The sequence below is a fragment of the Anticarsia gemmatalis genome, chromosome 24 (assembly GCF_050436995.1).
Source record: "Anticarsia gemmatalis isolate Benzon Research Colony breed Stoneville strain chromosome 24, ilAntGemm2 primary, whole genome shotgun sequence".
NCBI lineage: Eukaryota > Metazoa > Arthropoda > Insecta > Lepidoptera > Erebidae > Anticarsia > Anticarsia gemmatalis.
Genome location: NC_134768.1, coordinates 1,903,778 through 1,930,655, shown reverse-complemented (window position 1 = coordinate 1,930,655; position 26,878 = coordinate 1,903,778). Strand labels below are relative to the sequence as shown.

Below are 26,878 nucleotides of genomic sequence, written 5' to 3'. Positions count from 1 at the left end.
GCTACCCCGAATTCAGGGGGCCTCCAGACCCTGCTGAAACCAATTTATAATGCTGTTAAGGTGTAGAAGGCCAGATCTCCAGATTACCTAGTTTCAGCTACACTGCCTGAAAGATAGCCGTTTAATTAAAACCATCATCAAAAAAATAAATAAAGCGAAAATGTAGCCTGTGGACCGTAACCTGCTATGGCTTTAAGAACCTATTTTAGTATCAGCAAAGGATTCCTAGCCTCTTCTGAGTTGATACCAGAATTTTAATAAAGATCTTAGAGACACTTTTTTGCGTCTGGAAAATGCATTAGGTACTCCAGGGAGTCAGCGGGGGTCTGTCGGGCTCCCCTGCCGGCTAGGCGTTCCGGATTTGAATTTGGGCATACCGACTAAAAACCTGACGGTGTTCCTTCAACAGTCACCATAAAGTGGCCAGGACGCGGTACCTCAGATCTTAAAGCCCCTGGACACTACCTCTATATACCAATTACTTGGTAGAGAGCCTCGTGAGTAAGGTTAGCGATTAGCTTCATTAACCCGCTACTATGATAGTTATGATAAAAATAGAAATGAAAGCATGAGAGGTGAGGAATAGTGGTACAAGAGGCATGCTTGATATAAATGAAATGACAAAGAGGATAAGAAAGATTGAGAGGACCAGGCCCATTTTAGAGTTAGTGTATAAAGAAATTTGTTAGTTTGTAAAAGAAGGGAGTCCTCGTTAGGGGTTGCTAGGCAAAAAACCCGCAGCTGGTGGTGGCCTGTTTAATACAGCTGCTTTATTTTAGAAATACATAGGAATTATTAAGTAGTCGAGTTTTAGCGTAGAAGGTCTATGAACGTATGTGCAGTGCAGACACCTCGACAACGAGACGAGTAAGTAAGACATCGCCTCCACAACAGCCACTCTGAAGGATTCTAAATGATAGCAATGTTAAAATGAAATGTTTGAATGTTCACTTATTTTTAGTCCGTCAGGTAAATTGGCAAACAAATATCATTCACGTATTTTCTTTTAAAGGGAAGTACCTAATACAAAATCAAATAAAAACAGCCATAGGTACATTGAGTTGAAAAGTCTGGTAATGTTACGCTGCTGTAAAAAATAGCCCCCCACTCTGTAACTTTAATTATTTTTAACTGAACCATTTTAATGTAATTTTTAAATTATATATCTGATTGACGAACTAATCAGAATTTATCTTCTTTAACCTAGGAAACTTGTCTATAGTCCCTATTTCCATGCATGTCCTAGAATTGTATATTTGTAGTTCACAGTCATTGTAGTATTTTTAAACATTATATTAAGACTCTATTTCATTCACCCGCACTTTATCTAGTTTACACATTACAGAAATCAGATATCAAATTCTTTATCTTATGAAACTGTTTGTGTGTACGTTTGTTCGGGCATCAAGCAAGAACGACTACAAACTATTAATATAAATACATAGTAATCGAATTGTTTTAAATGTATTTATATTGTTTTGAATATGACACCAATAATATTATTATTCAAAGAAGAAATAAGACCATTATTCCGAAAAAGTAGATACTGGGAGTATGTAAATTGAAATAAAAAATAAAACTTCACACTAAACTTTTGCCGTTTAATCGTTTAAACATGGAAGCACTAAACCAGGATTCAGGCAGTCAGACAGAATTAGGCACATTATAGTTATTGAAAATCGCATTGATATCAAAATTTGTATTAAAGAAACATATAAAACCTTTTGTACAGGGACTTTTAACTCTTTTACTAATCCTGGAACGTTGGCCGTCGGAAGCAAGGGCTAGAAAACGGCTTCAGAGAAAACCGCATTAAAATCTATATCTATCTATCTATGTGGTATATAAAACTCAAAGGTGACTGACTGTCTGACTGACATAGTGATCTATTAACGCACAGCCCAAACCACTTGACAGATCGGGCTGAAATTTAGCATGCATGTAGATGTTATGACGTAGGCATCCGCGAAGACAGGCTTTTGATCAATTCTACCTCTAAGAGAATAAAATAGGGGATGAAAGTTTGCATGAAGCTTTGTCAATTTTAAATCTATCGGGCTGAGACTTTGCATGCATAAAGCTACTATGATGTAAACCTTAAGAAAAAGTTTTGATTAAATTTCACTCCTAACGGGCTAAAATAGGGGATACAAGTTTGTATAAATCTTATTAGATTTTCGTCAGATTGAACTGAAGTTAGCTTAGATTTTACTATGGTTTCCCCATTTCACGCGGACCAAGTCGCGGACGGAAGCTAATACCATTATAAAATGTTGTACAAAAATAACATTTTACCAATAAATATTTGTTTTACGGAACTCGTTTGTAAACAATCGTTTCGCGCTTAATGTCACCCTGTAGGGGGGTATTTATAAGTTATGATATTTACATGTTACCTCATTTAGTTAGCTGCCAGTGTCCTGTGCTAACCAGTGGATAAAAGTGAGTTTTAATTATCATTAATTAATTATTAATTGATATTTCTCATTTTGGTGTTTATTTTTTTTTGGGGTGAGTTCTTGTGCGGTGTTTAAAGTTAGATTTAATTTTTTTGACGCTTATTTTAGTAACGGAGATGCTGTCGAAATTTCCTAGTTATTTCAGGAATACCTAATAAAAATATAGGATATTTGACTTACTACTAAAAAAAATTTTTTGAAATTCTTTCTGAGTTATAATACCTACAACTTTATTTGACCTTATACATTCACAGGTCAAATATTCATTTTTGGTTGTCATTTTCAAAGAACTTCAACAGTCGTTATACTAACGCTTCTGACTACGAAGTCAGAAGCTTGAAAGTCTGACAACCAGTCTTACCGAAGTGTATCGTGTTATAACCCAGGTAACTGGGTTGTGGAGGCCCGATAGGCAATAGCTCCATGTAAAACACTGGTATTCAGCTGCATCCGGTGAGACTGGAAGCCGACTTCAACATAGTTGGAAGAAAGACAAGGCTGATGACGACATTTATAGGTCAAATAAGGACATTGTTTTCCAAAATTTTGGAACTTATCCAAAGCCCAAATAACGTTTATGAATAAGCATTAAAGACCGACAACTTAATAGAGTGCTGTGTGCAAGGTTTGAAAGTAGCGGAGATACACGAAATCTGAACATCAGACACTTGCAGACTGATGCAAGAGCAACGGATGATTTTCTATCTGCCACTACTCTTTTATTTTGAACATACGCGGAATTATGTATTTATATCCTCAACTAGCTTTCCGACCGCAGCTTCGCCCGCGTGGAATTTCACTCCTTTCGGGCTGCGATTTCCAGAAATCCTCTCTTCTTAGTGCTCCTCTGCACTTCCTAAGAAATCTTCATAGCAAATTTCATCTTTCTTAACTCAGTAGTTTCGGCTGTGCATTGTCTATCAGTCAGTCACTCAGTAACGGAAGAGTTTTATAGATATACTAGCTGACCCGGCAAACGTTGTTTTGCCATATAAATAGAAAAAAAATGTCAGGGGTGGGCGCACCTTGGTGGGACACTAACACTTAGAGGTATGATAAATAGATGTTGGCCTATTCTAAGCCCTACTCAATATGCTCACGAGAATCGGTCAAGCCGTTTCAGAGGAGTTCGGGAACGTTATGACACGAAGATTTTATATATAAGATTCTGCCAAGGCTCTCTATTAAGTTGTTGGTCTATAGTATATATACAATATGAACGGTGTTAAAGCTTTCGTTTCATCGCAATCATTCTTTAGAAACAATACAATGTTGTTAGTTTCGTTATAAATTGCTATTCCAAGACTAATGTTCTATTGAGAATTTATTTACGAATCCGGCTGAATTATAACCATTTTCTTGGAGCCAATTTAATAATAACTATTCTGTATCTTTCCTCTTATAATAGCTAGGACTACAGTTCTATTGTTATACTGTAATTTTACTACCTTAAAGTACCGTACTAATATTATAAATGCGAAAGTTTTCATGAGAAAACTGCTGAACGGATTTTAATGAAATTTGATACATAGATAGTTTATGACCTAGATTAACACAGGCTACTTTTTACCTCAAGAAATTATTTTACACGGACGAAGTTGTGCAGTCTATATTTTCGCGGAGATTTCTTAGGTCAATGACCTACCTGACCTATCACAATGGCAAATTTTAAACTTCATAGATCACGAGGACGTTCATTCACCTTTTATAAACATACGCATAGTCAGTTGCGCTCACCGGTCATTCTATAGATCGGTGACTGTATTTGATCTGAGCGTCTCCATGTTTCGGAAGGCATGTTAAAAGTTGGTTCCGGTAGTTGTCAATCAGGATAACAGTCGTTAAGCCACGTCAAAGGACCTTCGGTCGACTTGAACAACTTTGACGATTAAAGTTATCTTGTTTTATTTAGAAAACTTCTATTTACATGGACAGAAATTAATACATTATATAATAATTTAATATGTACAAACGAAAAAATAATAATAATAAATTAAACATAAATAAAATTAAAATTAAAATAAGGCATCATAAGATATCTCCTCATCGCCGTCCCCGGGTAACGTGCCCAGAAGGCTGGCAGCATTGCCACGTTGCAATTAAATAAAAAAACGAGTATTCATTATTACTCAGCTTCTTTTGCTTTTGATAATCATGACATAGTATAAAGCAAAACAGCTTACCACGTCTGTACGTATGTATGCTTACATCTTTAAAACGACTTAACAGATTTTCATGGAGCTTTTAAAATGGATAGAGTGATTCAAGAGAAAGGTTTCTAATAACATGCTTGGTATATTAGAGAACCAGTGTTAATATCAAGATTTCTAGTGTCGTAAATAAAGTAAAGTTCGGTAGACGTCTGACAGAAGCATGTTATCTATACTAATATTATAATCTATACTAATCTATACTAATATTATAAAGCTGAAGAGTTTGTTTGTTTGAACGCGCTAATCTCAGGAACTACTGGTCCGGTTTGAAAAAATCTTTCACTGTTAGATAGCCCATTTATCGCGGAGGGCTATAGGCGTGATGATATATATATATATATATATATATATATCATCACGCCGCATAATATCATCAGGCCGCATAATATATCGCCGCATATATCATATACATATATATATATATATATATATATATATCATCACGCTACGACCATGAGGAGCGGAGTAGTAACGAAAAACGTTACAAAAACGGGGAAAATTATGACCCATTCTCTCTTACGTGACGCAAGAGAAGTTGCGCGGGTCAGCTAGTCTTTACTAATCCTGCCCCAACCTTGTATGTATATGTTACTGTAAAAGCCCGAACGGTGGTAAATCCTAAGATTTTCCGGTATAACCTAAGATTTACCAACTGGCAATGGTAAAAGTCCGAATAATTATTTTATTTCGAACTTTTACCTATATTCACTTGATGATATCGAGATGTCGCCGGAGCCCCGCTTAGCGGGGCTCCTCCTTCTGGGTGGTTAAAAAAAAATAACCACGAAGGCTAAGGTGGGAGCTTCGCTTCGCTCGCTCCCACCTTAGCCTTCTAACCTAACCTACCCATGTCGCTATGCCCAAAACTCCTTCTTTATAACAATATCACAGTATATAATTATACCGTGAAATAGTTATAAACATAATTATGAAGGAGGATTTTTTCATATATCGTAACATAGTTTTTAAACTCTGGCTTGTTCGGACTTTTACCATTGAGAGTTAGTAAATCTTAGGATTTACAGGAAAATCTTAGGATTTACCACAGTTCGGGCTTTTACAGTAACATATATACAAACGAAACGATAGACTCATTCATTATCAATCATATCAGTATTAGTGGAAATACTCGAGAATATTGCACTAATTAGGGTAGGTAAGGCTATTAGCACAAACGCGTGTCTGATTTTAAATTGGACGTAGTTACTCAATCCATACTTTGACTTTTCTCTGGACCTTTTCTTTGTACTCTCCTGAGGATACATTTTGACACTCTTGATTCTGTGGGTTGAGTGGAAGTAGTAGGAAAAGTAGTTTTCATGTACATTTTAAAAATAGGGATTTAACTACATCATAGATTTGACCTTCAGGAGAATGATGGCATACTTAACTCCATTGTGGTCAAAGTGTGGACTGAGTCCTTTCTGCTTAACTATGTCCAATTATGAAAAGCGCTTAAAAAGTTTTTCAAGCAAAATCTCAACACATTTTACACTAACATCTTTTCGGTTGCTATATTGGTGTAACCGCATGATTATTTGTTCAGCAGATTTTGAATTTATCGCAGACAAAAGACGTGGCGAGTGGTCTTTAAATCACAATATGTTTGAAAGTTACGAAATGGTGTGATTTGCTACCGTAAAATTCATAACCTGGATTCACACAAAGAATATTTTTACTTCGTCAATTTCTTTCTTTTACGGAGTCGCGGACAAAAGTAGTACCTATTAAATAATAATAATATTCCATAGGCAAAGCAGTTGCATACTGTGCTATATTTGTAAGTAGGTATAACAAAATATTCATAAGTGCATCATTCGAAAACAAATTATAATTAGTATTTATCGAGAAACAAGCTCCTGACAAATATTAGTCATTTGCTGCAAATAATAGTATTAATTACCTACCTACAACATTTATTATTGCACATTAATAAGCTTTCAGCGTTCATAAAACGCATAAAATGTTGTGTTAAAACAATTTAAAGTAAACCGAAACGTTGCGTCATTAGAAGATTCTCTAGAAAGACATACACACAAGATCTTTGACGATCGTAACCACTTGTTGCCAGTAGTCAAAGCTTGAAAGTCTGACTACCAGTCTTACCCAGGGGTAGCTGGGTTGTGGAGGTCCGATATATAGTACACATATCGGATATAGTATAGTCGCTCCATGTAAAATACTGGTATTCAGCTGCATCCGGTGAGACTGGAAGCCGACTCCAACATAGTTTGGAAAAAAGGCTGATAAGTTGCTTAGGAAGTACTTATAAAAAACACAGTGTCAAAGTCCATATTACCCCACAATCCTCTATTATCAATCACGTTTGAAGTGCTTTAAATAATGGCTAACTACATATAAATATCATTTTGGTGTGAAACTCACTATACTATCTATCGCTCAGTACGTTTGTTCGTTTGGTTGGAGTCGACACGCATTATCGTTGCACACCCTGATAAAACAAGCTGTCGAAACACAATAATTTAATTGAATTTGTTAAAGTTTGTGTTAAAAAAGTTCATGTAAGTACTTTATTAAATAATCCTTTTTTATGTTTTCTAGTGAATTTTTATTTATTTTTTCATAATAAGTACATTAATTGTAATACGAGCTTTATTAATTAAATCATTGGCGTTTACAAATTATTTACGAAAAGCTTATTTATTAAATGCAAAAAATACTTCAAACTTTAATTAATAGATATGTGGTAAATTGATATAATAGTGAAAGAAGACATTGTGATGAAATTTCCATGTCTTATAGTAGCACAGTGCTTAAAGGGACGTAAAGTTACCAACTTACACTAAGGGCCTTACACTCAAGGCCTGACCTCGTCCTCATTACGGGAGAAGACCCTTGCCCAACAGTAGGAGAGTAATGGGTTCTATTTTTTATATTATTATTATGTAAGTCTGTACCTCATCTCGGGACTATGGAGTCCCGGATTTTTGGTAGGCGTGCGTGGGGCCGAAGCCAACACGTAGAGGCCCTTTTCGACTGCTTTAATATTTCAAAAATGTTCGATGTCACAATCCGGTGATTATCCCTGTTTACACTATAAAATGCACCCAAGGACAATCACCGGACTGTGTGGAACTATGGCAAAACTAATGGAAAAAACTACTTGATATTATTATTATATTTATAATTTTGGTGCCTGTTAATGGGGACCATTGGTATTATTTTACCAAAGTCTCATTTCGACATTGTAAGGTCAATTTAGTTTATTTTTCGCTACATTCTTGTTTATAGTATTCGAGTTTATAGTAAACAGGACGATAGGTGAATGTACTATAGGACGAATGAAAAACAAACGCGTTTAAACATCGAGTTGTTTAGTTTCAATATGGATTTTGTGGCCTTTGGAAATTATTTAAAAGATAAAGAGCCGATGTTATAATACCTGGATAAGTGTTAGATAGCCAATCCGATAGTCAAACCTCTTAAAGTATCGACAGAATTGTTAAAACCTATTAAGTCTGCTTTAAATAAAAACTCAAAATAAGAAAAGAATCGTATTGAATCTTCGATATCTTCATAATAATGACAATTACTATCTTAAACCATAACACATTTGAACCAAATCAATATACTCACTATAATGTATTTAGAGCTGCTCTTAAATACGTTTACATACTTTGTATAGATGCATCTTTAAAAACACAGCAATAAATTACCAAAACGTGACGTCATTAGACGTGCAACGAAATCTATTTACAAAGTGAAAAAGATCTATGAACCTATAAACCAATTCTGTTTAGACTGTAAACGTTTACGAGGTTTAAACTCTTTTTAGATTCACGTTGAACTTTTTATAGTCTACTAGCGGACCCGACAAACGTTGTCCTGTCTACACGTCTTTAATTTGAAAATTTTAAACTTTTTTTAATAATCTAAACCATTCTCAGATTCCCTTGAACACACACACAAAATTTCATTAAAATCGGTCCAGTCGTTTAACAGAAGTTCAGTGACATACACACTTACAGAAGGATTATGTATATAAAGATTTATTTTTATATACATAATCCTTCTTTTCGAACAGTTTTTGACAGTGCGAAATTCAAGACTAGTTTGGATATGGCACGAGATTAGATCCCTGAAGAACGCCTTTGACTATCCACGATTTTTTTAAGTATTGTAGAAGATTTGTATTTTCTGCATCAAAATTGGACTGCATTTATCTAAATTATTTACTTTACCAAAATAAATCACATTTAATTCACCCATTTCTTAATCATACTTTCTGTTATATGCATTCAAATGCTTTTGCCAAATCAATATTAGTTTTTTATGGCGACGTAAATATGAATTTAATCGGTATATATTTAAATATAGATTATATTATGTTCTTTTACGTAACAAAAGGAAAAATACTATTGATTGTGCTCAAGATTATTTATTTAATTGATAAAACTGATCGATTATCTAGATTAAAAAGAAAATATATCGTTAGATTACAATTAATTACTTATTCTTATAAATAGGTTATTAGTGTTACGGCAATCCGGTTTTATAAATAAATAGTTTTTATCAAGTAAAAATAGGACTTAAGTAGGTTATAGTATAACACAAATGAAGCTATTTTAATTAAATGATAAATTGAGTACAAAATAAAACAAACTAATTTTATTAATAGCTTTTGCCAATGACTGTCCTGTGCCTGACCTCTCGCTGGTCTACCGGGCTATTAGAGTATGTGAATAGAGAGTGTACCTATGTATTGTGCATTTACTTGGATACTATAAATAAAGGCTTCAGTCGACTAGTTTAAATGAAACTGTCCGCTGTAGTCGAATATCGGCCAGCAGAACATTATTACGTTTTCCTCTAGGATTTTCACTTTTAGATATGTCTTTACCTATTATAAAATGTTTGTCCAGTGGTTTGGGCTGTGCGTTGATAGATCACTATGTCAGTCAGGCACCTTTAAGTAATTATATTTAGATTGTTTTCAGCCTAATGCATTGTTGTTATAGACAAAGAACATTTCACCGACATATCGTATGCCATATGTAAACATCACATAGTATTAATAATACATATGTGTAATGTAATGTTATGAATCAACTATTAGACTCCGTCCCGCAGCTGTTGCGACTGATAAGTATGTTTTGTTTGATTATATTATTTACTAGCTGACCCGCGCAACTTCGCTTGCGTCACAAAAGAGAGAATGGGTCATACTTTTCCCCGTTTTTGTAACATTTTTCACTGCTACTCTGCTCCTATTGGTCGTAGCGTAATGATATATAGCCTTCCTCGATAAATGGACTATCTGACATTGAAAGAATTTTTCAAATCGGACCAGTAGTTCCTGAGATTAGCGCGTTCAAACAAACAAACTCTTCAGCTTTATAATATTAGTATAGATTTTTTATATTACATCACGTACATTGAAGAGTCAGTGGCTAAAGTAACAACAGTCGCGCGGATCTCTCAGGTTAAGCTACGCTAACAGAGGCTGGTCTGTGGATGGGTGACCATATTATAAAAAGCAATACCCAGTTACTCCGTGTTTCGAAGGGCACGTTGAATTGTGAATCCCGGTTGTAATTTGACATTTAATCTTTGACAGTCCTTACCAGCTGTCAGAAGCTTGAAAGACAGACCCTCTTATTCATAAAAATATATGAAGTTATGAAAGGCTTTAGTGTTTTGCTTCTTTCACTCCTTAGCGAAATGAAAAAGACAAAACATATTATAGTAGTTTTTTAACTAAAATTGATTTATAGTGTGTTTATGAATAAGAAGGTAAGTCTTGTCAGAGCTAGAGCTACCTAATTTTGGAAATGGTATAACTAATTACCATTTAGCAAAACCGTGCTTGCCAAGGCTCTCTGCTAAGTTGTTGGACTATATCAGAACGTGTTATAAATTATATATGTTATCTTGAGAGTGCATTTATAATGATTAATTATTTATTATCAAATGACACAGTTTCGACAACTGTGACTGGTTCGTTTTTATTATCAGGTTAAATTCTGGATTTACAGTTAATCCTGAAATTGACTGATGTATGTCATGTCTATCCGGTAAACAAAATTATAATAAGTATTCAATGTTTTAATTAGCAGATTCTGTGACCCTGAAAACAAGATAGGTACTTTTTTTAACCCATTACTAGGTAAGAGTCTCCTTGCAAACGTAGAAAGGGTTAGTCCTTGAGTCCACCACGTTGGCCAAGTGCGAGTTGGTTACTCTGCGTGCCCTAAAGATTTTTTTTAATCCATAACTGCCCCACTGCTGGGCATGGGTCTCCTCCCGAATGGGGCAAGTAACAAGTTGGCGACTTTGCATGCCCTCAGCAAAAGAATTAATCAAATTTTAGGCATGCAAGGTTTCCTCACGATGTTTTCCTTCACCGTTGGAACAAGTGATAATTATTTCTAATACACACATAACTTCGAAACGTATAGCATAACTTGAATGAAACCTTCTAGAACATTTACCTTTTCCTGTTTATATTGTTTATCAATTTATCATCAAAACTATAATCACATAATAAAAAATCACACGTTAGCAGAAATTCGGAAGATAAAACAAAATACTAAGAGCTGAGATCAGATAATTGATAAAAACTTGTAATTAAATGATATTGAATTAAAAATCGTAGTTAATTTGTTAATGAATGTATAGATAAGATGGATATCTGTATCGGAACTGGCGACCTCCATGAACGCTTTTTTGATAAATATTTGTTATACGTCTTGTTAACAGATGTAAGGCGGCTTCATTAAAACCAGACAACTGTACAGGACTTTTATAGTGTCCAAGTGTGTGTGTGTCTCTATTCTATTAAACTCACAGGACCGACGGCTTTACGTGCTCTCCGAAACACGAAGATCTACGACTTTCATATCCTTACTCCGACTAACTCTGGGCAAACTTTGTAATATTCTTAACAGAATTCTCAGAAAAGACTTGTTGGACCGATCCAGGATTCGAATCCGAGACCTCTTGCGTGGTAGTCGCATATTACCGACTGCGCCACAGGCAGTCAACATAGGTATCACGCCGGTTATACCTGATGGCATAGGCAGAGGCAAATTCGCGCAATTTCGCATTCCTTTTTGTATCGAAATAAAAGATTATATCATTTTTATTTGCAAAATATGACAAAATGCCACGTGTCCACCACAATGATTACAAATCAATCGATTTATGATAAATAACGAATAAGAATTACATAATGAGATAATTATTATAGGTATCGTAGATTTTGGAACAGTGAAAACATTATACAGTGGCTAGTATGAGTCTGATATGATTATAGACTGATTGTAATCAAACTGAGACCGGTTATTGATGATAAAATACATTGATTATTGAAATAAAATCCGTGATTACTAAAATATTAGCCACGGGTAGTTTTTCAAGTTCCGCTTTTGCGTTCCATAAATAACGAAATAAAAAGGAAAGAATTCTTCCAAGTATTACTTCAAGGGGTAGGCCAGGGAACGTCACTTGGTACGATCTTTACAAATTTCCTTTGCCTCATTCACATCCATACATTTTGTCATACAGGAGGTTACGAGTACTACGCACCTGACTTTGCAAAACATCACCGTTATGATTTGTGTATGTCTTTCTAGGACGTTGGCGTTACAATTTACATAGTTTCTTATACAGTTAAATTTAATTGACTGCTAATTTCAATAGACTTTTAACTTCAAGGTTTCGCTTAGATATTTGCAATCCTCTCACGCACAAACTACGAAACGGATTTTGATAAAATTTTGCACATAAATAGTTTACAAATTAAATTAGCACATAGCATACTTATTACCCCAAGAAATCTTATGATACGGACGAAGTCGCGGTCAGAAACTAGTTCGTATATTGTGACATTTAATCCGATTAGTTATTACCCGGGCTAGTAAATACAATTCTATGTAAATAGTACTAGATTCCTATGTGTTTATTTACTGCTATATTACTGGTTTACAAGCCATATTAGATACAACTTATAATTACGTAGTAGGTACATAAGAAAGTAATTTTTAAATGAAATTAACTAGAAATGTGTGAAAAACAACGAATACGACCAACTAGTTTGTATTATTGGAAAGATATTGTCGTTTTAAAAATGTAATCGTTTAATTAGTTTTTTATATTAGTAACTTATTATTTTCTAATCGACTTTTTGTGCCCTGCAGTTTTACTCGCATTTCCAAAGATGATTACCTACTTAGCTTTCGAAGCGTAGAGCAATAATAAAATCTAAAGCCATATACATACATATTTTTTACCAAAATGCTACAACCCTTGCAGGCAATTCATGATCCAGTCGCAATAATTAAATCCTTTTTACTGAAACCTCAGAAATACAGATAATATTAGAAACTGTTCAAAAATCTATAAATATCAATGGTCATGATTTGTCATTTAGTGTCATGCGTGTGTTGACATAAAAACAGTATGGTCTTACAAAATGTGAGATATCTTTAAGATTTTATTGTGAATCTTTTAATTGGTTTCCATGGCTGAATACTTAAGGTAACATAACTGATACATAAAGCCTTACTAGTCGTAACATTGGTAGGAGTTTAAAAGTTTGACGATGTCTTGCAAAAAGGTTAGGTGCGTAGTACTCGTAACCGGCGGTCCTGTATGACAAGATGTATGGATGTGAATGAGGCAAGGGAAGTTTGTAAGAATCGTACCAAGTGGCGTTCTTTGCTCTCTGCTTAACCCTGAAGGAAAAAGGCGTAATTTTATGTATGAATATACTTATTAATATCTGTTTAAACGCAAAAGTCCTGTCGAAAGTTATATGAACGTCAAATTCCCAACTTTGTTAGTGACACAGTAAATAATTACAATAAGAAGTAGTAACTGCATTATGTTTATTAATTGATAGTAAATATGCATTATTTATGGAGAATAGGAAGCCATTACATGTGATATGATTTGTTTGTTTATCACATACTTACGCAAACATAATTTACTTAATACTATGTAATAAGAAAATCGCGAGAAGCGACGGGTTGAAAAGGACTATATATTAGGTCGGGGTAAAAGTCTTTTCGCATTTATGTATGAACTTGTAATAAAATCTTTTCTCTACACAAAAAAGATCGATATTTGAGTATTTCACGAGCTCACTGGAAGAAACCTAATGAACCGAGTACTCATTTGTGATTCTTGAAGCCAAAGAGATTTTATTACAAGTTCATACATACTATAATGCGATAAGACTTTTTTCCGACCTATTAGGTACTTTCTCAAGGTCAGTTTCTATGTCTGTAACAAATTTCATTAAAATCAGTTCTGTATTTTAGACGAGAAATCGTAACAGACAGACAGAGATACTTTCGCATTTGTAATATTGGTAGCTTTTGCCCACGACTTCGTCCGCGTGGTTTGTGTCTTAGGACAGAATTTTCATGCAATATTTTATCCCCTTTATCCTCTTCGGGGTAGAATTGATCCAAATCCTTTTTAGCGGATGCTACATGCCATATTTCAGATCCAGCAGTTTGGGCTGTGCGTTGCTATATCACTATGTCAGTCAGTCAACTTTGAGTTATATAATTATACTAGCTGACCCGGCAAACGTTGCTTTGCCATATAAAAAAAAATTGTGTCATTTAGGTGTATGAAAAATAGATGTTGGCCGATTCTCAGACCTAGTCAATATGCTCTCAAAATTTCATGAGAATCGGTCAAGCCGTTTCGGAGGATTATCGCAACGAACACTGTAACGCGAGAATTTTATATATTAGATTAAGAAGTGAGGAAGTAGGTATTTTACCTTGAGAAATCTTTCCACGCATATTCAAGGGCTAGAACTAGTAATTTATGTAAAGTTTCTAGTATTTACTATTTTTCTAGATATGACAATGATATACATAATGAAAACACTTCAGCAATTGTCCTTGGGTCCCCTGATACGTGAAGTTTCAAAGCGACGCCACTCGTTTCACGATAACACACTCGTTTTCAAGTACACTCTGCTTGTTTACTCATTTTAAGTGTAGGAAATTCATATTATTAATTAGGTGCAGGTACTCTATTATGACTTTGGCGCGTGATCAGATCGACTAAAAGAGCGATTTAAACAAAAACTGTTTTTTTAAAACGCTATCCGTTTCGTAAGGTAAGAACTAGGATGTTTTAAACAAATATGTAAGCTAAATATAGCAAAGAGTCCTAATCTTCGATATTAAATCTTATTCATAGACAATGATTGATCATTAATCGTTTTCTGCTATGCCCTGTTTTGAGATTTTTAAGCGAAGCGCCTGATTATATTCTTACAGCAATTTACTTAACTTCACCTCAACAATTTTTCTACAGGCGTTTTAAAAATTAGTTCCGTGCTAGGCTAGGGTCTATTACTAATCAGTTAGTCAAATTGCAGATAAAATAAGTTTAAAGTATAATTATTGTCAAAGCTACTCTAATCCCGTACATACACATTATAGTTTACATAATAATATAAATTATTTAAAAAGGCGAAAAATAATCTCAACGCCTATCAATTTTCTCTGAGCAACATTAGTTGTATTGAAAAACGATTATAATTTTCCTTAACACGTACACGTCATAAAATAACTTAGTAAGCAGGAAAATTGAACAATACGCGTTAAGTATATGTAATTATATAAGTAATGAAGGAACAAGGAAACAAGTAATGAGGAAAGCAAATTATATTTGGCACTTGCATTGAACGTGAGTGACTGAGATCAATGTCATTGGCGTACTCTCTATCTATACCTATAAAATTACTTCTGACTGACTGATTGATTAATAATCATCGCACAGCCTAAACTATAGAAGTTAGAATCATGAGATGTGACCAAGGAATGCCTTGAATGGAAATGTATTGAAATGCTTATGATGTAGGCACTTAAGAAAGGATTTTTTAGTAATCTCACGTCACCCCTAAGGGGATAAAATAGGGTATGCAAGTTTGCTTGAAAGTTCGCCATTTTTGGAGCTAGACGTATAAAACTGCATTTTGTGATTATACTACTATACTATATACTACTTATACTATACTATACTTTTTTGGAAAATCATCTCCTGAGCCGCGCGGGTCCACTAATAGTTAATTAACGAACAGTCAATGAAGCGACCTTTGACGCGGTCAGTCCATAGATCGGTACTCGCCATTTAAAAGGAAAGCGGAACCGATTAGGTCGTGAATTTTACGACTTCCGGTGCGCGTGTGATCTTGATGATTGTCTATGATTTGAAGGTTATTTATTATCTATGGATAGTTTATGTTTTAATGGTCTCATTGTTGTTAGTTAACTGTTACTCACTGAATCTAAATAATTTTTTTATTAGAACAACTACCGTTATTTTATCGAAAAAGAAACTGTACACATATGAAATTTTTTCTAGGATAAAAAGTATACACACGTAAAATCACTCCTTTTTTTTCACAGAATAAGGCAAAGATAACAATTTGCCACATTCCCTTCAAACATCCAGATTTAAAAATGTAGGTATCTATAATTACGGTGTTAATCTGGTCTATCAAAGTACACACAAATTTCATCTTAATGCATTGAGAAGTCTTTTGAACTTTCTTACGTAAAATAATGACAAGCACATATTTAATATCCAAATCTATTACGTTTAAAGATAACCTATAAAATAATAGCTATTATTCCAAAAGACTGCCAAAACAAATCACAACTCTAATCAACATTATAAAATAAATAAATAAATATTAAATATTATTGGACAACTCACACTCGGTCATTTGATTCCAAACTAAGCAGAGCTTGTACTATGGTAACCAAATAACTGATAAACATACTTATATACTTCTAAATACATACTTATTACTTATATATTATAATCCTTATTACTTTTTTCCGGTTATTTCTTATAATTAATTCTTAAAATTATCAAACAATCGTAATTAATCAAACCATTTCCGACGTTTGAGTATAAAGAATCAATATAATGGCGAAATCTAATCATTTTGATCGTCCGAAGTATTTTGTCTGGATAGATTTATTTTGATTGAAAATTTTCCTCTAATTATCTAAGATAATTGTTGAATGAACGTCTAGTTTTTCCGGACCAAACCGGTATTTTGTAAACCTTAAAATTTACTTTGAATTTTAATTCAAACTCAAAGATCTTTCTTACAAAGCTTAGTCATCGAAATTCCATTTCTAAAAATGAGAAATATACACTTGCACGCATAATTTTCGGCACGTTCGGTTCGGCAGTATTTATCGAACAACAAAACCGACTCGAAGCAATTACTGTACTTATTTGGCTTGTGCCGATCGGGTACCTAGTTCCTTTGAGTCCGATCGTCACAATTCTGTTTAAACATTCAGGCGCGGAAATGCCGAGCGGCAATTTTCCTTAATATACACACATATTCGGTCTTACCGCCCGGCAAGGCCGATTAATGGCGAACCGAATATGTGTGCCTAACCCCCGGTTTCTGAGTGCAATTAACGGTAGTTTATCTATTCAATAGCGTTTTTTTAAATGAGTTTTGACACAATTGAATACATAAACTACCGCTAAATGTACCTCAGAAACCTAGGACTACCTGACCGTTTTAAAGAACAGTAACGATTTATGATCTCAATATTATGGTAGAGAACTAGTGACGTTATATTATAGTGTCCACACGCATACGACGCACGTGTCCCACGCCGCGTGTGAACAAACGTGAACACTATCTATTACTATCGTAGTTTTATCCTGAACTAGTAAACAACGATTAATGAGACCAAGAACGATTTATTGATTTATAAATATGAAAGTTTATAAAAACAACTCGATGAATGTCAAACTGTGTTTGTAGGTTTATCCACCCGTGCAGCTTCGATGGCATGTAATTTGATCAAGGGTGATTTGTATCTTCTTTATCACCTGCCTGACATTTGAGGTAATGTCAAATCGAACTCTTAAATTCCATACTAGCGCATGATTGAATTCTGGTTAAAAGAGAAACTAATTAAATTGTTAAATTTAGATTTTCAGTGTTTGATTACTCGCTAGTTTTGAATTTAAGAGTATATATTTTGTCATAACCTCAAATACGATTCAGTCAAATTCGAATTCGCCCCTACCTGAATAGTTTTCTTTACTTGTCGTTATTATGTTAAAGGCGTCATTGCATAGTTACTTTCGACTTGATATCTTGCAACTATGTTATTTTTTCCTTGTGTCTGGGTTTTTACTTACCTCACACCTGTTGTTTTTATAATTATATTTAAATAAGCAATACTTTTATTATTTATGGATTAACGCAGATCTTAGCTCTGTTTAAAATAATTTTCGTCATTCGTAAGTATACAATTTCTTAGGAGTTTCTTGTCGGCTCTTTTCATTGTCTCTACTTTCCCAACCGACGTTAAATTCACCTACTATATTCGACCATCATAAGTGTCTGTACGTAAATGAATGATTTAGACCGATGAAAATAAGCTCTCAAAATTGAGAGGTATTTTTGTATAAAGTAGCTCATTGCTCGTGCGTATACACACTTTTAATACTTAAATAACCTATTAATTAAAAATACAAGTGTTAATGAACTCGTATAACTGCAATAATGCAATACAATCGGACATGGTCCTGTTTTAGAAAATCGAGAAGATTCCCTCGACGTTCAATAATTTTATCAGCAATTAATAATTTCCCTTCATTGATGACGCGCTTAATTTGATAAAACATTATTAGACATAGCTAAAGTTCCGTAGATATTTTTAAATACATGTTATTATAATATAATTCAGTATGAAAAGTTATATCATTTATGTAAAATACACTAATTGAAGCTAAAAAAATATGCAGGAAATTTCGACTCGGTCCGGAGAATTTGAAGCACATATCATAATGGTGATGTCTTGCAAAAAGGTCAGGTGGGTAGTACTCGTAACCGACGGTCCTGTATCACAAAATGTATGGATGTGAATGAAACAAGGAAAGTTTGTGCCGATCGTACCAAGTGGCGTTCTCAGGCTTACGGGAAAGGGTTTGATTTTATGTATGAGGTTTTATAAAGTGGACCCTAAAATATCATCGATAACCTATATTTTTCCACAACTGATAAACCCACACTTGCAAATATGTAACGTATTTATGAATTTAATCATTGATAAGGATTAATGTAAACGGTTTGATAAACATGATAATATACTTAGTATATTTATGTAGCACTATGTGTTTGCAGTCAACTTTTAGGTTATAGTGCTTTTATAGAGTTAGGTTAGAAAAGGGTTCATTGGACTAACTGTTTTATCAGCTTTCGTTGATATCTGGCCTTTACTGTCACTACGTTACGTCACTACGTCGTTTTTCGGTGGCCTCAATCCATACTATATTTAATTTAATATTATAAATGCGAAAATAACTCTGTCTGTCTGTTACTCAATCACGCCTTAACTACTGTACCAATTAGCATGAAATTAGATAAGGAGATATTTTGATACCTGAGAAAGGACACATGCTACTTTTTATCTTGAGAAATGACGCATTCCCATGGGAAAACTCAGGTGGCGGACGAAGTCGCGGGTAAAAACTAGTGCCTAATATGTTTAAGTCCAATTATTAATTAAATTTTAACATTTACTACTTAAAAAATGTACATAGCGTAAGCATTCTGAATGAGCCTTTTGCTATTACACGTTTAATAATTTTCTGTTGACAATGAGTTGCTGCTTTTTAAAACGACGGAACCAAAAAAATCACTCCTTAATTTATACTTTACCAGACGAATTCAACTGGAACCATTTATTTGAAGTGTTTATTTGGTTTTGGCATTTCATTAATGTAGGTGATTCTATGTACGTCAATGGAAGTCCTATATAAAATAAATGATGGTAAAAATAAAGTAATCATTATTGTTTACCAAATATTGTTAGTGATAGAAAATTAAGCATTGGCAGGATGAAAGTGCAATATCATTTACTAGCTGACTTCGCTTGCGTTACATAAAAGAGAAAAGACATATTTTTCCCCGTTTTGGTAACATTTTTTACTCTTGGTACTCTGCTCCTGTTGATCGTAGCGTGATGTTATGTAACCTATAGCTTTCCTAAATAAATAGGCTATCCAACAATAAAATATTTTTTCAATTAGCGCGTTCAAACAAACAAAAAAACTCTTCAGCTTTATAATATTAGTATAGATAATAAAGGAATTCTCTCATCCTTGCATATCTTTGAGTCCACCACGCTGACCATATAGATATTGGGACTTTATGTCCCTTCAATGATAAAAAAAACAAATTGTTAGATTGCTTGTATTTCAATATGACATAAGTAAAAAAAATTGGCGCCTAATCAGCCAGCAATGAGTAAAGTGCCACCCGTAACTTTATCTCGTTTTTTTTACAATATTTATTTAGATAATTCGTGCGCAATTTCTGTTGTGTGTTGTAAAAATATTTAGTGTGCTATTAAATAATTAGAAGCATGTAGTTTGGAGGCAAAATATATATTATTACATAATAATAGTGGTGTGACTTTTCTTTTGTAAAAAAAAAAACTTTTCACGTGGCATTTTTGTTTCAGATATATTTTTATATCCCAACCATATTAATTTTAATCATTACATGACAAAGTTCAAAATCATCTCAAAAGGCTTTAAAATGATTTTTTTAAAAATTTTATTCAATGCTGTTAATACGTAGCAATTTCGTAGAAGGGTCTACGAAAACTTGTAGCGTTTCTTTATTTCTCAGTTGGGCATATTTCCTTAAGAATTAATATTGGTCAATAGGTTTTTTGTTTTAATAACTATTATTATTTACAAGAATATTTTATTTACAAGATTTTACTAAAGCACCTTTATTATATAATTCTGTACATATTTACAAACTCGAAACCCAATTTTCGATTTTCATACGGTTCACGAATAGACTTTGTTTCAATTTTAGACTCTTTTTTCTTGAATGATATTAAAAGTTAAGCTCCATAAAGCTATTGATGTTTTTGTTTTCAAAAACGTACATACATTGACTTTAATTTTCAAAATGTGTCAAATTTTATCAACTTGATATTCTATCTAAATTTGTAAAATGTAATTGTGATGACAAGACAATAATTTACCTCCTGTAAGTTGATAAACAGTTGAATTAATTGATAAAAATAATTGTGTGACGAAATTCTACAATATGGCGATAATATTTCCGTCTTGACATCTGATAGCTAATATTCGTAATTTTGATCACGGCAAAATTTCGAGACGGATTAAGAAAATTTATTTTATTTTGTAGACGGTTAAAAGATAAGTAATATCAAAAATAACCGAATGAAAACGATGCGTACGAAAACGTTTACTTTTTTTGTAATTGTTGACATTGGGTCAGGATTGATACCACACAGATATTATAAAACATTTTTTATTAACGAAAATGGCTGGACTTTACCGCTAACCGATAAGTTATGGTTACAATAATAGCAGATGAAATTTGATACTCGATCTTTACATTTTTGGCTATTACTGTATAACACATAAATGATGTATATGTTACTGTAAAAGCCCGAACTGTGGTAAATCCTAAGATTTTCCGGTAAAACCTAAGATTTACCAACTCTCAATGATAAAAGTCCGAAAAATTCTTTTATTCTCTATGGTTTTTAAACTCCGGCGACATCTTCAACCTCTCATTATAACTATGTTACGGTATATAAAAAACTCCTTCTTTATAGAGTTAGAGTTTTGGGCAAACCGACATGGGTAGGTTAGGTTAGAAGTTGGTTATTTTTTTTTAAACCACCCAGAAGGAGGAGCCCCTCGAAGCGGGGCTCCGGCGACATCTCCACATCATCAAGTGAATAGAGGTAAAAGTTCGAAATAAAATTGTTCGGACTTTTACCATTGAGAGTTGGTAAATCTTAGGTTTTACCGGAAAATCTTAGGATTTACCGCAGTTCGGGCTTTTACAGTAACATATATATTCATTTCAAAATGGGAAGCGTCAAATTATTTATATTGACATTTGACATATTATTATGAACTGTGACGACATCAAACTGATTTGTTTATCGACGCCATTTGTTATTTTAATATAATAACCCGTGATAACCGTTGTATTCAGAATAATATTCATAAATGCAACTTCGTTAATAAACTTTATTATAAATTAAAAGTTGTGGGTTACTACAGCATATATTATAAAAAAAAAATAGATTTGACATCTTATATTTTTAAAAACTTTTTTTTTATTACCTAGTAGTAGATTTTTTACCAAATCTTGAATGAATTATTATTGTCCTTTAACTTTAGGTTTGCTATACACAATATTCGGGTCGGCATTAATCGGCCTAGCTGAATGGTAAAACCGAATATGTGTAGCAAGAGCAAGACCCGTAGCAAGCCTTAGTCAGTAATCGTAGAAAATTTGTCATTTACAAGCTGATGAGCGACCCTAATTAAATAATGCGTATTTAAATATCTAAATGACGTAAAACAGTAAACAGAGAATAAACAGCATCTCATAAACTGTAGATTCTTACGGGAACACTTAGTTAATGTAATTGGCTGTTTCTAATCAAAATGGCCGCAGGGTTGCTTGTACTCTTGACTGAAATATAAAACGTTGTTTTAATTAAGCATTGTATTTGTATACAAAAAACTGTATTTAATATGAAAAATTAACGCGATTAATTTATCATTTCATACTGTAGTAATATAATACTGCCGTCGTAAATGTAAACACAGTAACTTAAGTTACTGTGTTTATAGTTTGTTTAGTTCTTTGGAATCAGGAGACCGCGTGCTATTTGAGAAAGTTTTCGGTTTGTTTGTACGATGGATAGTTACCGAAATACATTAAATAAAAACACAGTATTTTTACAAAAAAAACATTATTTTTAATAAAAAATACAGTATCTGTGTTATTTTAAATTAAATAACAGTATCTCACTACTAACTGTGTTTTTTTAACGTGAATAGATTTACATTTTTTTTCTTTTGCTTGATTATAACACGGCTTCTTCAGTTACTGTGATTGCGTATAAAATATTGTTCAAAGATAAACAACAAATACTTGAATAAATCACAGTATCTCATTTACTGTATTACTGATTTTATATGTATTTCTAAGAAACATAGTTATAACACAGTATGTACATACTTACTGTGTCGTAATTCCCCTAATGTTAATATCTTTACAAAGTTACAACACAGTAATAGGTAAAACTTGGTTACAACACAGTAACCGTTGAGTTACCGTGTTGTAACTTAAAAAAGAAAAAAATATTATATTATTACCCTAGCTTAAAACACATTATCTAATTTTATTATTTATACAATAATAATATACTAGATATATATATACAGAATCAAAGATTTAACTACATACTAACATTAAAAGTTGCATGAAATAATATACAATAATTAGTATCTTCATGAGAGCAAAAATTAACCACTAAACTTCAACCGCGTTTTTCTCAAAACGCATATTTTGAAGTTACTGTGTTTAGATTTACGACGGCAGAATAGTTAAATGAATATTTATTTTAATGTAAGTCCAATGTTTTTGGCGCCAAAGAATGGCGACTCTATTTTTTTTTCATAATGTCACTGAATCAGCTTGTCGTAAGAAAAATCCAAAAAAAAAATATCCGTTTGATAAAGTTGTGATAAAATTATGCTTGAAATTATTCAAATATCTTATATGTATTTATTAATGCGCAATTCTCTTTTTATTTTATCAGTATTTTCAATTGATCGTTGAACAATGACCGTGACAAAATATTCCGTTTATTTTTCTACGTTTTATTTCATTAGCGGTTAATGTTACTTTATTTTTCGAATTTTATTTAGTACTTTTTAAAATTTAATATTTACTTGAAGTCCCCAACCCGCACTTGGCCAACGTGGTGTACTCAATGCCTAACCCCTCTCTTATTAAGGGAGGAGACCCTTGCCCAGCAGTGGGACATAAATGGATTAAATTTATATTATTACTTGTATTTTAAATGTCATTTTTGCTGTTTGTTATATTTAATTTTTTTTTTGTCAACAGTTCTGGCGGCGGAACCACGGGTGTTTGCGAAACACTCACCCTCGACCCCTGCTTAACGTAGACGAGAGCGTTTACGTATCGTGCGACGTCACGTGACGTATGGCAGATAGAAATTACGAATACGACCCGGTTAGTACCGGCGTGCCTTCAGTTAACCAGCAACACTACAGAATGGAGGCGGGACAATTGTGGCGCCAATTCGTAATCGCCGGCATCGGTACGTCAACATTTTTAAATTAATTTGAATAAAAAAAAGAATTCCGATTAAAAATATAATCGCCTATTGTGTTAGTGAAAAAAAAATGTGGCTGTTTGCAAGTGTCTTTGTTTAAATTTTATTTTAAAAAAGAATGTGTTTGTTTTTGTTTGTCATGTTGGTAAGTGATGTTTTTTTTTTATTAAAAGATGCTTGGAATAAAATAACAGTCTTCCGATTAAAACTACAGGAGTAAATCCTTTTATAAATTAAACGACTAAGTGTTAATTTACAATTGAAATGCACTAGTCATTGTGACGATCTGTGAATTAAATTCTTACTTTGTTTTAACATAATGAGCCGTCAAACCATGAAACAACGATTAAAAAGGTATAAAACCGCGAAAATTATAACCCGACCAAACGTTATTGTACGTTTCTTACTACAAATGCTGAAATACTTAATGAATATTAAAATTATTCGTATAATAAGATACAAAAGAGTTAAAATTTGTATAAATAAATATTTGTATTTTTACGAGAGTATTTTTAAAGAAATAATGCATTCCTGACTGTTTTAGAGTACATTTAATTAATAAATTAGGTATGACGGGCAAAGTCTTTTCGAAATAGATTATGTTAGGTCATCGAATAACAATATAAGTCAATTTGTGGCGGGAAAATAATGCGTTACGGTGAATTAAATGTCGTATATTTATTTGTTTAAAGTTGAAGTGTCGTCTTGCTGTTAATACTTAAATTATGTTTGCATTGTTTAGTTATTTTGTTGACTTGAAACAATCCGTAATAGTTTTATAAGTGTTACTGATTTTATGTTACTTCCTTGACAATTAATTTAAATGCGATTCTGTGTAGTCGATACCAAGTACCGAGAGTTTGACATTTAAATTGTACTGCAAGTAGTTCCCACGGTGTCCGCTAGAGGCGCTGATCAGATTTTCATACAAAATTTCTTGTTAGCTAGCCGGTTGTGGATAGTCGATAGTGGTAGAAAATCATGCTAGCTTAAACTGCAGTCTTTGGCAACATGTTTTACATTATTTATTTATACTTTTTTACAGTTGTATAATGGCGGACTTAATGCCCAAGGCATTTTCTTCCAGTCTATCTTACGGTTATGTAGATTAAATGAAATAGGCGTCAACCTTATCTGAAATGTTAAAAAATTACTGCTACAACGATTGATATTTATTGAAAATTCTAACTTTTCACGAGAAAATTGCTAATACATTATAGGCATATGTTATGTTTGTCACATATTACATTTCATATCATATAATGTATTTACATACAATCTTCAATAACATAGTTGCCTAGAATGCATAGATAATCTCTTAAAGATATTAATTATCTATAATGAAATAATAACTATCGTAAACACATTAGAAATTCACCTTGCGACATATAGGAATACCTAATCACAAGGTTGATCAATGACAGAGGAAAATATAGCGCGGAAACTCCGAATCTAGACCTTTGAGAAACGGGTTTTCCTTGCAGCTACTTACTTATTGCCTAGCGCTTCTTCTTCTTCTTCTTCTTCTTGTCGTATGGTTAGTGGTCAACCTAGTGTCAAAGTTGGTCGTATGGTTAGTGGTCAACCTATTGTCAAAGTTGGTCGTATGGTTAGTGGTCAACCTAGTGTCAAAGTTGTTCAAGCCGCCCGAAGCCTAGCGCTAAGATTGAAAGAGCTAACTTCGAATATAGAGGTCCTGAGTTCGAATTCTCCTCATTTCGATTTTTTTCAATTCGAATTCAACACAGCTACTAACGTGTTTATAAGTCGTAAGCCTTTTTTGACCTGAAAATTATGCTGAAGCGCTTATAATTTTGTTTTGTTAATAAATCTGGTCTTTGTCTATTCTTAAGCGCGATTTCATGTATGTATGTTATATACATAAATAAATAAATATATACATAAATATATACATCAAATATACATAAATATATACAGAATTTCGTAAATTTATCGATGTTTAGGATTGCAATCACTGGCGTAAAAGTGTAGCTCTTTACTTATTATTATTTATTCTGCGGTGAATACCACTCGGCTATCACATCTAGATAGTATTCATATTATTTTCAGTGTGGGAGGTGTAATAAATTATTTCAAATCTATTAGATTTGCTACTCAGAGGGTATATATGTAGTTGATTAGAGTCTCGTTATCATGTTTATCGTTATAATATGACTATAATAGCGAAATTAAGATAAAATGTTGATTTCAGGATTATTTTCAGCGATTAAATAAGTACGCCTTTGGTGTAATAAAATAAAAATATATAGTTTTTCACGTAGTTTTGCCCACGCCGTTTTTTGTTTGTTTGTGAAAATATGAAGTAGGTAGTTCACGGTTCTATGCTCTTACCTACCTGTCTATCTATCTACCTATCGTATGGTTAGTGGTCAACCTAGTGTCAAAGTTGTTCAAGCCGCCCGAAGGCCTTTGACGTGGCTTAACGACTGTTATCTTAATTGACAACAACCGGGACCTACTTTTTATGTGCCCTCCGAAGCACGGAGACGCCCGGTTCAAATACCACAATGCGGTCACCCATCTATAGAATGACCGCGCCAGCGGTTGCTTAACTCACAGATCGTTTACCGAGCGGTGAGCACAACTGGCTATGAGCGCCTCGACCGACCTGTACAGAAGCGGTATGCATCGCTAATAGCAATACCATTAAATAATATCTAGTTAGCGCACAAAGTGATTATTGCTAGCCGGTAAGGACGTAGTCCACTAAAAAACAATATACTATTGAATTCCTTAAAGAGCCGGTTTAAGTGGTACAATAGATTATTGCACTAAGAATATATTATAATTACTCTTTATTGACTGCACTTACAAAGTGATTAGTACTAAGTTATGTTATACGAAGCTATTTAATTTTTATATAATTTCTCGCCCGTTATCCTCGAAAGTGTTGGCAGAAAAAGGCACTGAAATATATCTGATCTCTGTCGATGTGGATGGTCAAGTTCAGACTAGTAATATGAACATTCATACAAGAGTCAAAAATTTG

General features: G+C 33.3%; 1 protein-coding gene across 2 annotated transcripts in view; it reads left to right on the top strand.

The window, feature by feature from the left end:
• Positions 1 to 2,399: 2,399 nt before the first annotated feature.
• The window catches only part of LOC142983464 (facilitated trehalose transporter Tret1), a 48,884-nt gene continuing 24,405 nt past the window's right edge, over positions 2,400 to 26,878 (top strand). Inside the window, exons 1-2 of one of the 2 annotated variants that reach the window (XM_076130358.1) lie at positions 2,400 to 2,442; positions 23,637 to 23,853. In XM_076130358.1, the coding sequence (XP_075986473.1) occupies positions 23,736 to 23,853 (118 nt within the window). In that variant the 5' untranslated portion in view covers positions 2,400 to 2,442; positions 23,637 to 23,735. Of the gene's footprint in view, positions 2,443 to 7,035; positions 7,195 to 23,636; positions 23,854 to 26,878 lie in introns of those variants that run through there. The other variant, XM_076130357.1, reaches the window with a different exon arrangement.